We start from the raw sequence: 12,081 nt of genomic DNA on the forward strand, positions 1-12,081 counted from the left end.
GATGACGTCGCAGCGCAGACGTCGCTGCTGTCGAGAGGCGCCGCCCTCCCCCTCCCCCTCCCCCGTCGGTACTCACCGCGTGGCCGGTGCCGGTGCCGGTGCCGGATCCACCCTGCCGGATGTTGTTGGGAGGCACGTGGGCCACCCTCGCACTGCCGCCGCCGGGACCCTCGGCCAACTCGCGCAGCCGCCGTGCCAGCCGGCTGCCCGGACCCTCCACCGCCGGTCTTTTTGCCGCCACCTGTAGGAGGGGAGAGCAGAGGAGGGTGAGGCGCGGCACAGGGCCGGGCTCTTCCAGATGGAAACGGGCCTAGTGTCCGATAGTCCAATTTGTGTATTGCCGGACACGAGATTTTTTTTTTTTCCTTCCGTAACCTCGTCTTTTGTGAATTTGGCATTTTGACGTGTATTTAATTGGATATATTTGGACAGTATTGAGAGGTTTGGCCTCGCTTCGAAATTGTTTTCTGTATACACACGAGTTAATGACGTCAGTTAGAAAGTATGGGGTACTTCAATATTTGTATAACATGAAAGAACAAAAATTAATTAAAGTTTGGCACCATATAAATTCACAAAGTTTTCAGCAAATTTTGTGCAAAATTTATTCATAACTTTTACACTAAGTTTGGCTTATTTATAGAACTAAAATCGGTTATGGCTTTTGCTATATGAAAACTATGGTTAAAACGAGGGGTAGTCTTAAAAATTGTGAAACTTAACAGTAATCGCAGGTAAGGACAAAGAAGAAAAAAATGTATTTATATTAGTGAGGAAATTCCATAAAATATTATAATGTTACTAAGGTAAGAAAAAAAAACTGACAGTCGGTTGCGAGACGACTGTTACGAAATTACCTGTTTACGATCAAATGAATGTTACGTGAATTTATAGCAAAGTAAAATCAATACAGTCGTTCTTTAAAATATGTAAACGCCATTGCAGCTGTGACGATATGTCTCACTACTGTCAGTCTCGTCTGGTTCACATACAGTTTTGAACTTTGGTATTGTACTGTTTGACAGATGTAATCAAATGGACCACCACCATGGAAAAAGTGTCCAATTTTCAAAAGTTAAAAATTCTGTGTGCTATTGGATGTGATTTTATTTTAAAAGATAAGTAACAGTATTTTTGCCAAAGACAGTATAATACTGAAGTGTTTGCTCCCATCTATGCAATTGGTGTAACTAATTTTTCACAATTGAAGTAAAAGATAAGCACCCATCAAAACTGAGGCTGAGTTTTGTTTGAATTTGCAATATTTATTAATGGCGAGTAATAAGGAGAAACATTTCAATCGGTAGTATCTCGGGGTAGACATCACGTGCCCCTACATATTTCATACAACACTGCGACATGTAAGATTGGCAACAAAAGACATGTTGTCATTTATTTAATGTGTTCCATTCTTATATCTCACATTTCTATGTGTTTGATATATACTCACAACTAATTTGATGTGTCAATTGCCACAAATTGTTATACCCACATACTGGAATGTTTCCTTTATCTTTATTTCCCTAATGGAAGTTTTAGGAATAGGCTGTCAAAACAGCCCAGTAGCCTATCCGTAACTTCCGTATCTTGCTAGGTTTCAGGCTTCTCTTACTTTTTTCACGGTCATCACACAATATTAAGTTATGAGGGCCTACTATTCAGTACCCTCGAACTGTGACGCAACTTCTTCTCGCCGACTTCAATCAGTTGCATTGAAGATGCTAAGACACATTTTGTCTTCCAGTGGAATAATACACTCAGGAAAGTTGAACTCTATGTCTTTACTATAATGTACAACTCTAACGTCTCTTAATGAATCTACTACACACGCATTACATTCCAGCTCAATGTTGTCACGAATCCGTCTCGCAAGACACTCGAAAAAACAGTACAAATGATACAACACCAATTCTATTTACCCTCTCATCCTATAGTCCATATTGTGCTGTCGCTTTATGTCTGAACAAATTGTGCCAAAATGAAATGAAGGACAAAACTGGAAAGGGAATTAGAAGTTTAGAGGATAGAAACAAATATTTCAAGGTTTGCCAACAATACTGCAAATTCTATCAAAGACACACAGTACTCCAAAAATAAGTTGAACAGAATAGATAAATCCCCAAAAAGAGGTTATAAAAGGAACACCAATAAAAGTAAAACGACTGTAATGGTATGTAGATAAATTTAAGTCAGGTGACACAGTGGAATTGGGGAGGGGGCAGTAGAGACAGGGGGTGTGAGGGAGATAGAAGTGAAACACAGAAAGTAATACACAAGTTTTGCTACTTGGGGAGTAAAATAAATGATGATTGTTAAAGCAGAGAGGATGCCAAATGTGGACTGGCAATAGAAGAAAAAGCTTTCTGAGGAAGAGAGGTATGTCAAGATAGAAAACAAATTTAAATATTAAGAACTCTTTTTCTGAAAGTGTTTGGATTGTAGCAGTAAGGAACTTTAATGTGGATGATAAATAGTACAGCCAATGACAGTCTAGAAATGTCTTAAATAAAGTGGTAAGAGGCTCGCAGGGTGCAGGGTGCAGACCAGTGCGGAGAGATGCATCGCACCGGTATTTGGTCCAACGACTGGACGCCGTAATGTGAGAAGGAAAATTCGACTGGGAGAACCGTTAAACTATAATGAGACAGATGAAACAGAAAGCTGAGCCACTTCTCTCTGGGAGACAAAGTCGCAGTCACTAACGGAGGCAGGCGAGTTTAGGCTCCTCCTGTGCATGTGACGTCACATATTTTCCGACGAGAAGTATTTGGCAGTTTTTCGAGTGCTCCGCTGTGAACGTCGCAGACAGTGTAAGTGTCAAAGGTGTTTGTAGTGAGGTGTTTAGTTGATTTTTATTCCATCTGCTTCAAGTTGTTGTGGCTGATGATGACAGTAAGGGACAAATTCTACGTAAACTAGTGACAGACAATTTATGGGGGACACCTTTCTTCCCATTCGGAGCAGAAAATGGTGAAATTGACAACAGTGCAGTTCCCTGGAATGCTTCTAGCTCCACAGACTGCCTCTGTGAATACCTCTCCAGTTCCTTCCCAAGGGAAGAGAGGATACAAAGTGGGCACCTTGAAAGGAGGGACAGATGTAATCAGGATGATGGAGGGAGAGGAGGGAGGGTTAATGGGGGAGGGCAGAAATCCTCTTCATATGGGGTGTGAACAACCTGTTTCTCCTTTCAAACTGACCCTGTCCCCTCCCTCAGGAAGGAAGTAGCTGTGGAGAAACCTAGGAATATTGTTCCCCAGTTTCACTTCTGTCCACAAGTAGTACTCGAGATTTTGTCTCCCGACCCGAAGGTAATGCTTAAAAAAACTGGTACGTTACGTGCAGTCTGCAGCTGAAGGAACAAAATACAGTTATAGTCATCCTATAAAATATGAGACAATACTTGCCACTGCGATGCAAAAACTGCAGTATTGCCGATAAGACAGTAAACGTGACAGACTATACGGCTTTTGAACTACAGATCCTCCACCTGGGAGGAGAGAGTGACAAGTTGCGGAAGGGTGGATACGTCATATCCCGAAGTGAGTGACCCACCTGCAGTGAGTACGAGGACAGACGGAGACCGAGAGGGAGGTGTCCGGAGGAGTAGACTGGAGGCAGTACATCGAAGGGTACCGTCCGGAGGTGCCGGGAACGGAGTGTAAGGTTGGGATAGACTAAAGCGTAAAAAATGAACAGTGCAAGTGAGAAAAAGAGGAAAGGGAGGGAAACAAAGATGAAAAAATAAAAGCAATACAGAAAACAAATGAGATGTAATAAATAACAAGATGTAATAAAAAGTACAGCAAAAAAATTGTTACAAGATTTCAGGTCAATGCGGTGTATCGTACAGGTACTGACGAGTGTGTTTTTGAGTATTAAAGTACGTGAGATAAATGGCCGTATCTTTTGATTGTACTTACTGAGCAGCTTCAATAGTTTACATACCAAGGGGCCATTAGTTTCAACTTGACACATCTACCCATTCCTGGGGAAAATGGGTTTATAACAGTCTGACAGACAACAACGTGATCCTATAAGGGTTCTGCTTTTATCAACTGAGGTATAGAATCCTAGAAAGAGAGAGCGGGTGTAAGGTAAGCCCAGGAGGATGTCAGGATGGGAGGATGAATTGGAGCTGAGGGAAACCAGTAGCGTACGGTAGTCTCCAGATAGCTGGGACTCAGTCAGGTGCCAGTGGAGCGTACTCAGCAGCCAGCTACTGCCTACTCACTGTCGGTTGATGGCTACAGGCCACTGGCACAGTGTACTGGGTACTGACTAGTCTATCAGCTGTCAGGTGTCGGGTACGCTCGAGATAAGTGAGGCACGATCGAAGGAAGGTGTGTCACTACGTCCATTACCGGTAGGTTCGATCGATGCCGGAGTATTACGGGTACACTGAGACCTTCGACAGGAATCCCTGATGGTGACAAAAAAGTCCTTTTCGTGTAACACTATCTAGGAAGTTTACAGAACCGGCATATACGACAGGCTGCAGAACAGTCCTGTTGCCAGTCTCATGTGGCGCCACAAAGACGGGATAAGAGCAACTGTGGTACATATGGGAGCGCAGTCAGTCATTTTTCCTTCACTTCATTTGTGAGTGGAATTTGAAAGGGAATTACTGGCAGTGACACGAGGAACCCCTCTGCTGTGCATCTCACGGTGGCTCGCTGTGTACCTAAATGGAAGTAGATGTTGTTACTGGCCACCAAATGTGCCTCAAACTGGAATGTGCAAAAAAAAAAAAAAAAAAAAAAAATCTATCTCCATCAACCTCGTGTGAGGTGACTGTCCTGTGATAGAACACAAAAACAATTTTCAATTTTAATATTAACACCGAAAAGGATAGGTAACCCAGCTCGGTGAGCATATTACGGAACAGTTATCGGTGTGGATGTTCTCCGCCAGCCATTTTCTCTCTCTCGTGGAAGGAGACTGTCCACTCGATCGGCTAATTTCCTGTCTGCCAATGACGCGACAGGATGCGATATACAATATACACCTACTTGTACCGAGCTGGGAAATGTCACAATCAAACGTGTTTACTACGAGAGAAGGTAAGCCAGATTGTGCACGTCACTTAACTACTTGTTAATCACTTTTTATTAAATTGCATATTTTATCTCATGATGAATAATTCTGAACTCTCCTCTCGTAAAAATTTAAATAAAAGTGTTCTGAGAAGAAGCCCGAAGCAGTCAATCTACAAAGGCTACACAAGTGAGAATTTGTCACTAAAAATGATCTGTTACACGCCAGTGTGGAAAATGCGAAATTTCGTATCGTAAACACACAGACCGTAGTTACCGTACCGAGTACCAATCGTCTCTTTAAGTACAATTAGCCACCAAGATTAAGTCACAGTTGTCCCCCATGGTAAGAATGACGGGAGGACGAGATTCCGACACGGCAGTTTGACAGCAGCGGGCAGACTCACCTCGGGCAGAGTGTCTCTGCCTCCCTCTGCCGCTCTCTTCCTGGACGTGCCGGCCTCCCTTGCCGCGTCGCCCCTCCTCGTACCCAGCCTGTCTGCGACCCTCAGTCTGGTCGGCAGTCCGCTGCTCTCCGCAGTGGCGCTGGACTTCGCGCCTGACCCTTCTGGGGCACTGGCAGTCCCGCTGCCGGAGGGCCTCGGTCCCAACCTGTCCGTCACCTTTCCGCCGCCGGGACGGGGCTCTCCGGCTGCTGCTGTGGGATTCCTTGCGCCCGGCCTGCTCACCGGCTCAGCAGACGCCGATGCGGCAGCAGTGACGGCTACTGGACCTCTCGTACCCAGCCTGTCCTTTATACTCGGGCCTCCACTCGGCCGCACTCCTAGCCTGTAATTGTGAAACGAAAGTAGCGTACGTAATTTGGTACTCGAATCTAAACACTTTCCGTGTAGTGCAGAGTAATGAGGAGGCAGTAAGACAGGCCAATACGTACCTGTGGACAGCCGAATTACATTTAGAGCCGACAGACACACCGTAATGCAGCAGAATGGGAACACGTATTTCGAATATGTCGATACCGCGTCGATGTGAGATTACAGTACCCACATCGTGTACTGTTTCTGTTCTTTACAGATAACTTACAGTTTCGTATATCGATACATATTAACATTTATGTTAGTAATAACTGTTTTCCAATCAAAATTCAATTAGAATATATGTTAGAGTAATTACTCCATCCTAAAATTTGTGACCATTGTATGTATGTAAATTACAGCATCTAGATTTCATGATTTTTCTGTACAAAAAGCTTTAGCTCTATAAAGTACTGTATTTAATACAGACAATTGTCATTACATCTTTTGAATTAAAGTCATGTTGTAGAAATTCATATTTTAAAACACAACATTAATAACGTAATAAACTTTATGTAACTGTGCATCATAATGATTATCGATTTGTAACATCATTGTTAACATGGGAAAATCCAATGTTTATGTCTTCACTAAATTCATTAAATGAATGAAACTTTGATTGTTATTTCATAAAGAACATAAAACCAACAATGTAAAAAAAAAAAAAATTCTACACGTTACTGAAAAATTATTTAAAATGCGATATTTAAGTCACTCTGTTCAGTTCAAATTTGACACTTTTTCTTAATCAGTGTAAAGTAAGTGTGTGTGAACTGTTTGTCAGTTTCGACCATGCTTTTGTGATGCACACGTTTTAATCAATACATGGACAACTTTTATGTAAATCACTTACTCGCATACATTGTTTAGTTAGTGTGTCAATTCACCATTCCAATATTGCCCGTGAACCCAAATTTTGAACTTCTGCTGTGATTTTTACACTAGCCAACTGAATTAAATTTCAAATTATGTAAATGTACAAAATTGGTACATTTCAACATTTAAAAGTAGGTTTTCGAACAGGACTATGTGATAAATCTTCCCACTGAGGTACTTCTTACAAAATAACTTTTTTTGTAAATGGAATTGTACATTTATTATTGTGTTCTTTTCTACGGCATATGTTACTCACTGTTGAAGAACATCAGAAAAAATTTATGCCATACAGCAGGAAAGCTCAACATCCTCTTTCTTATGAAAGGCTGCAGCTCCGTTCGAGCTGAAACTTTGTTTATTTGTACTTCCATTCAGTCACTACGTAAAATTAAGTCTGCTAAGACAACAATTTACTCATAAAACATAGATTTTGTAAAAAATATGTGAATTCTTAGAAATCAAATATGCGTCAAGATCAGTGATGGTAAGTAATTGAGCAAAAGGAATTGGATTACATGTAACAATTACTTTTCATGTAATTTTTCCTTGTAAACAATACATTTTAGAAAATGTAATTTGTAACTGTAATTTACATATTCCAATAGAACAGCAGTTGTTACAACATTGGAATCATTGCTTTGTAACAAGTCATAAGTCACCCTCTTTTGAACATGTCTAGCAGCTGGCGAAAGACATGTCACCTCTATATTCTTGGCGCAATCTTCATTCATTCATTGTAAAAGCTGTGTGACAGGATGGAAGTCGAGATATGTTTCTTGCTCTGATATACAGCATGTCCAGTGAAGTAGAAAACAGCTAGTGTGAGGTGAGAGTATTGCTGTTTCCTTACGTAAGGAATTATGTCGAGTCAAATGGTGCACAAAGCAAAGAAAATACGACTATAAAATGTAAGCTTTGTCCAGGAGATAAAATATTTGAAGTATGCCTGGATCATGGTGTCAAACTTAAGGAAGCATATACAGGTGAGCAATTACAATCTGAAAATGTATTATGTAATATTAAAGTTACAAATTGAAACACATGTACATTCCATTGCTAAGTGGCACCACAGTTTTCCACAAATAGTTCACTAACCTAAGAAAACAATGTAACTGTAAATGGTGCAAATACAACAAATTGCAAAATACAACTATTTTACAAAAAATCGCACAATCTTTGTTTCCATTGCTGAGGATTCATCCAACAAAGTTAACTGAAATGGAAAACTCCTTGCAGCAAGCGAAGAGAAGAGAGCGTGATCTTCGAACTGAAAGTACGGGCGCAAAAGAAAAACAATCTACACTTTCCTTCACAAACAACATTACCAGTCAAAGCACTGTCGAAAAATTTTAGATTTTTTTCTGCTATTCTGTTCAGCTCTTTTCAGTGGTAGAAGAAGAATCGTTCATAATTTTAATAAAAGGTTTGGCAGCAAATAGGACAGTGATGTGGAGAAAGATTGTTTCTGCATGACTGAAGGAAAGGTACAATAACCAAAAAAATGAAACTAATAGAAGGGTTATCGAGAGCTGACAGTTACAACCACAGCAGATTGCCAGGCACAGTTTAGGACGACTTTTCTCGGGGGTTACCATGCAGTTGCTCGACAATCAGACACCAGGTAGACATCTGCTATGCTTGCTATAGAGAGGCTTGTGGGATGCCATTCACACGATGTTCTGGTTGCTGGTATCTAGAGTATACATCACGATTTTAATATTCATAGGAAAGTGGTGTCTTGTGTAACACAAAATGGCAGCAATTTCAACAAAGCTTTCACCTAAGGTAATGTAATGCATTTTTTGTTCGAGTTTTCCTACGTATCAGTTCTGTGTTACCTTTTCAAATATCATCTTTCCAATTATTTCTTTTTAGGTTATATGGAATGAAATTATATGGAATGAAACCTGGTGAAGGTGAAGTTCAGGCATCTGATAAGCCAAAAGAGATGGAGCTCGTTCAAGTAGCACCATTCTTGATGAAGGTGTGAATGAATTCCTGTATAACTTGCCGTCACATCAGCGGTGTGCTGCGCATACCCTTAACCTATTAGCACTAAAGGTAAACAGGAATTCTCTTCATCATAAATTGTTTTTTCCTTTTTTTGCCAACAGTCTTGTTATGTTTTACATGCTTACATTCATAGTCATTGCAGGATAGCCAAAAAGCAGAGGACAATCCTCATTTTAAGAATGTAGCAAGAGCACACTGCCAAGCTTTATGGAATAAACAAAGAATTGTCTATTCCATCCACACAATGATCCATAAGTTGCTTGTGACTCCTACTGCTACAAGACGTAACAGCACATAAGACATTTAACACTGTCTGGTGTCTGCAACAGACAAGTGCAGCCTAGATGCACTATATAGATGTCCCCTTGGACAGCATCGGGCTAGTACGCCTTCGACCGGTAGATGTGACATTTCTGAATGAATATATTGCAGTAAGTTTTAAATGTATTACAGTTGTAACATGGAGTAATGTTAGTTTAATGGGAATATTCTTTACATTTTAATTTTTTGCATTTTTGTTTTTCTTGACAAGTAAATGTTTATCACGTCACTGATTTGGCTACTGTGTAAGGAACATTTGAAAAATATATTAAGAGCCTAATTTAAATATTAACAAAAGCAGAGACCAAAACATAACATAGATGCAAGTGATCCACTTAACCCCATGCAAGAGATTACTGATCATCATAATTAACTGTTACACATTCAAAAACAAGATCACATCAAAGCAGCCAATTGCTGCACCCTACGTAATACAGTATCGTGAGATACAAACAATAATTTATACGAGAATCGTAGAAACACTACAGCCTCTAAATGGTTCATAAATAGCTAAGACTACATCACACTCTCGTACAAAACTTCCTTTTATGTGTTTGGTTAAATTTCACTGTTCCAGTCACATATCGAATGTCACTTCTAAGAGGTGTCAGGCAAATTTTCTCTCGTCTTTCAGCATATATTTGCAATTTCGTTTTTGCAATGTGTAGCTGGAGTCAGCCCAAACAAAACAAATGTGGCCCACCAAGTCTTTTACACGACGACCAGTGTCGACGGAAAGTGTCGGATCGATTCCAGTTACAAATAAAATAATTTTTGAAGTTTTCATACAATAGTGTAGTCCCAGATTAGTCTAGTGTCATATTTGTTTTACTGCTACGAATTAACGGGGACAGTAAAACACAAAGAACAACCATAGTCCAGCAGCCACTGAACAGCAGTGCTGTTGCATGGTGCTAGCAGTCAGCACGGGACAGACGGTGGCGTTGCTGTTAGAGTACTGGTTATACTTCGTGTTTTACTGTCCCCCCTTAATTTGTATTGATAAAATAAATATCGCAGTAGGCTAATTCGGGACTATTCTGTCGAATAAGCACGTGAAATTCCGGCTTAAAAATCATTTTGTTTGTAAGCAGAAACAGACACTTTCGTACAACACTAGGCGATGAAAGGAAGATGTCGTGAGCAGTATTTGTTTGGGCTGGCTCCAGCTACACATTACACAAATGAGACTGCAAGTATCTGTTGAACGACCAGAGAAAGGTACCCGATGACTCTTAGGCAAGAGTAAAATAACACCCACACCGCATCTTTTAGGATCTGAAAAAAATTTTGCAACATCGTGTCAGAAAGTTGGTACATTTTTTGCCACTGACAGTCACAAAATTTCCAGGAGAATACACCGCGCTTTCTTCTTTTGAAGAAAGACTCGCTGCTGCAAATAAGATGTCTTAGGTAACAGATCAGACCCTTTAGCCTCTTAGGATTCTTCAAAGTCAGATACTTTTCTCTCTACATTTTTGTTACTTTCACTGTTAGACTATTTTCCTATAAGCCCATTACATTTTTTCAGCTTCTTTTTGTTCTGTTAATCTAGCTTCTTCATTAAAACTGCCTTTGACGGGAGTGTATGTCAGAATCAATAATTTAGTTTTCATTATTCCTACTATTCCTGGAAGAGAGGCTTTGTGATAAGAAGAACTACTTCTGGAGATATTGCCTTACTTCTTTTGCCATTGGACTTGACATTTTCAAAGGCTGAGGAATGTTCACATCTGCAGTTATGATCTTGTCAAAATCAACAGTGGAAGTAGGCGGCAAATACATTCTTTGCGTAAACAAGTTGGCAAATGTCAATTAGTCAAATGAGCTGGCAGTAAAGCTACGTTCTCTCTTTCCCAGTTCTTTGGTACAGATTTTCCATTCTCCTTAGCAAATCCAGATGCAAGAATTCTTCCAGTTTTTCGGCCATAATGAAAATCTTGTGAAGAGGTATTATAGTCAGACACTGTTTTTCCACTTTTCTGAACAATTCTGAACGTTGATTTGACAGCCTAGAATTGTTGTTGTCAACTTCTACAATAAAGGCCTTTTCTGTCTATCATTTAAGCACTGACCTAGGAATGGTCAGGCTTCTTTCTAATTTCCATAAACAAATTTTTGGTGGATATTTGACTAGCCATGTCTTTCAGTAACTCTATGATTGTCTACCTTAAATTCACAGTATGCCTAATTCTAATGCTTAATAATGCTTCTATTGGTGTGTCAGTGAGTATAGGAGTAGAACAATCCATGTTTTTAGTGGCCTTAACAAACACTGACTAGTAAATCCTGAAACATATGGTTCACTTATCATACACATTAGTGAAATATGTTTTGCAACAGTATAAAAAGCATAAGAATGTTTGAAAATGAGGTACACAATGAAACCGGTAAAACATGTTTTTAAAGACCACCATCGTAAACGTAACTGATAGTCCCCAAAAAATTAATTTCGAATCTTAGTAACTCTTCAAAGGTTAACAATACAGCAGCTACCTATTTTATCCACAGAAACATGATTTGAAATAATGAAGGTTTGTGAACTTAAGATAACTAAATTTTCTAATAACTTAAATTACTCTGTCTGTTCATTTTTAATAGAGTGATTCAGTTAACTTCCACAGCCAGTTAGTCTCACTTTAATCATAACACATACACAATTTAAACATTGATATGTTAGGATATTAATGAAAATTAATTTAAAAATTTTTGTTTCAGGTCACAAAGCATACTGCAGTGGCACTGATGATTTTGCAAGCTGGAAAGAATATGTACATAGGGTACTTACATCCTACTACCAAATGTTTGCTGCGGGAACACCCAAAAATAAGTAAGGGCAGTTGCATATTGTATGGCAAGCACCTTAACAGAAGGTCAACAAAAAAGAATGACCCCATCATACTAGATGATAACCTAAGCACAGCAGCAGGTTTGATACTAGCACTAAAATTTTCCTGGTTGGAAGGACATGAGAAGGAAGAAGCTATTTGTTTATTAAAGGAAGAAATGCTTACAATCTA

General features: G+C 39.8%; 1 protein-coding gene across 3 annotated transcripts in view; it reads right to left on the reverse strand.

Annotated features, from left to right (window-relative positions):
• LOC126210239 (zinc finger CCCH domain-containing protein 14) overlaps window positions 1-12,081 on the reverse strand; it is a 238,337-nt gene that overhangs the window by 170,978 nt on the left and 55,278 nt on the right. For 2 of the 3 annotated variants that reach the window (XM_049939427.1, XM_049939426.1), the window contains 2 exons: window positions 5,444-5,825; window positions 77-241 (listed from right to left, as the gene is read on the reverse strand). In XM_049939427.1, the coding sequence (XP_049795384.1) occupies window positions 77-241; window positions 5,444-5,825 (547 nt within the window). The remainder of the gene's footprint in view (window positions 1-76; window positions 242-5,443; window positions 5,826-12,081) is intronic. The other variant, XM_049939428.1, reaches the window with a different exon arrangement.

The sequence above is a fragment of the Schistocerca nitens genome, chromosome 10 (genome assembly GCF_023898315.1).
Source record: "Schistocerca nitens isolate TAMUIC-IGC-003100 chromosome 10, iqSchNite1.1, whole genome shotgun sequence".
Lineage (NCBI taxonomy): Eukaryota > Metazoa > Arthropoda > Insecta > Orthoptera > Acrididae > Schistocerca > Schistocerca nitens.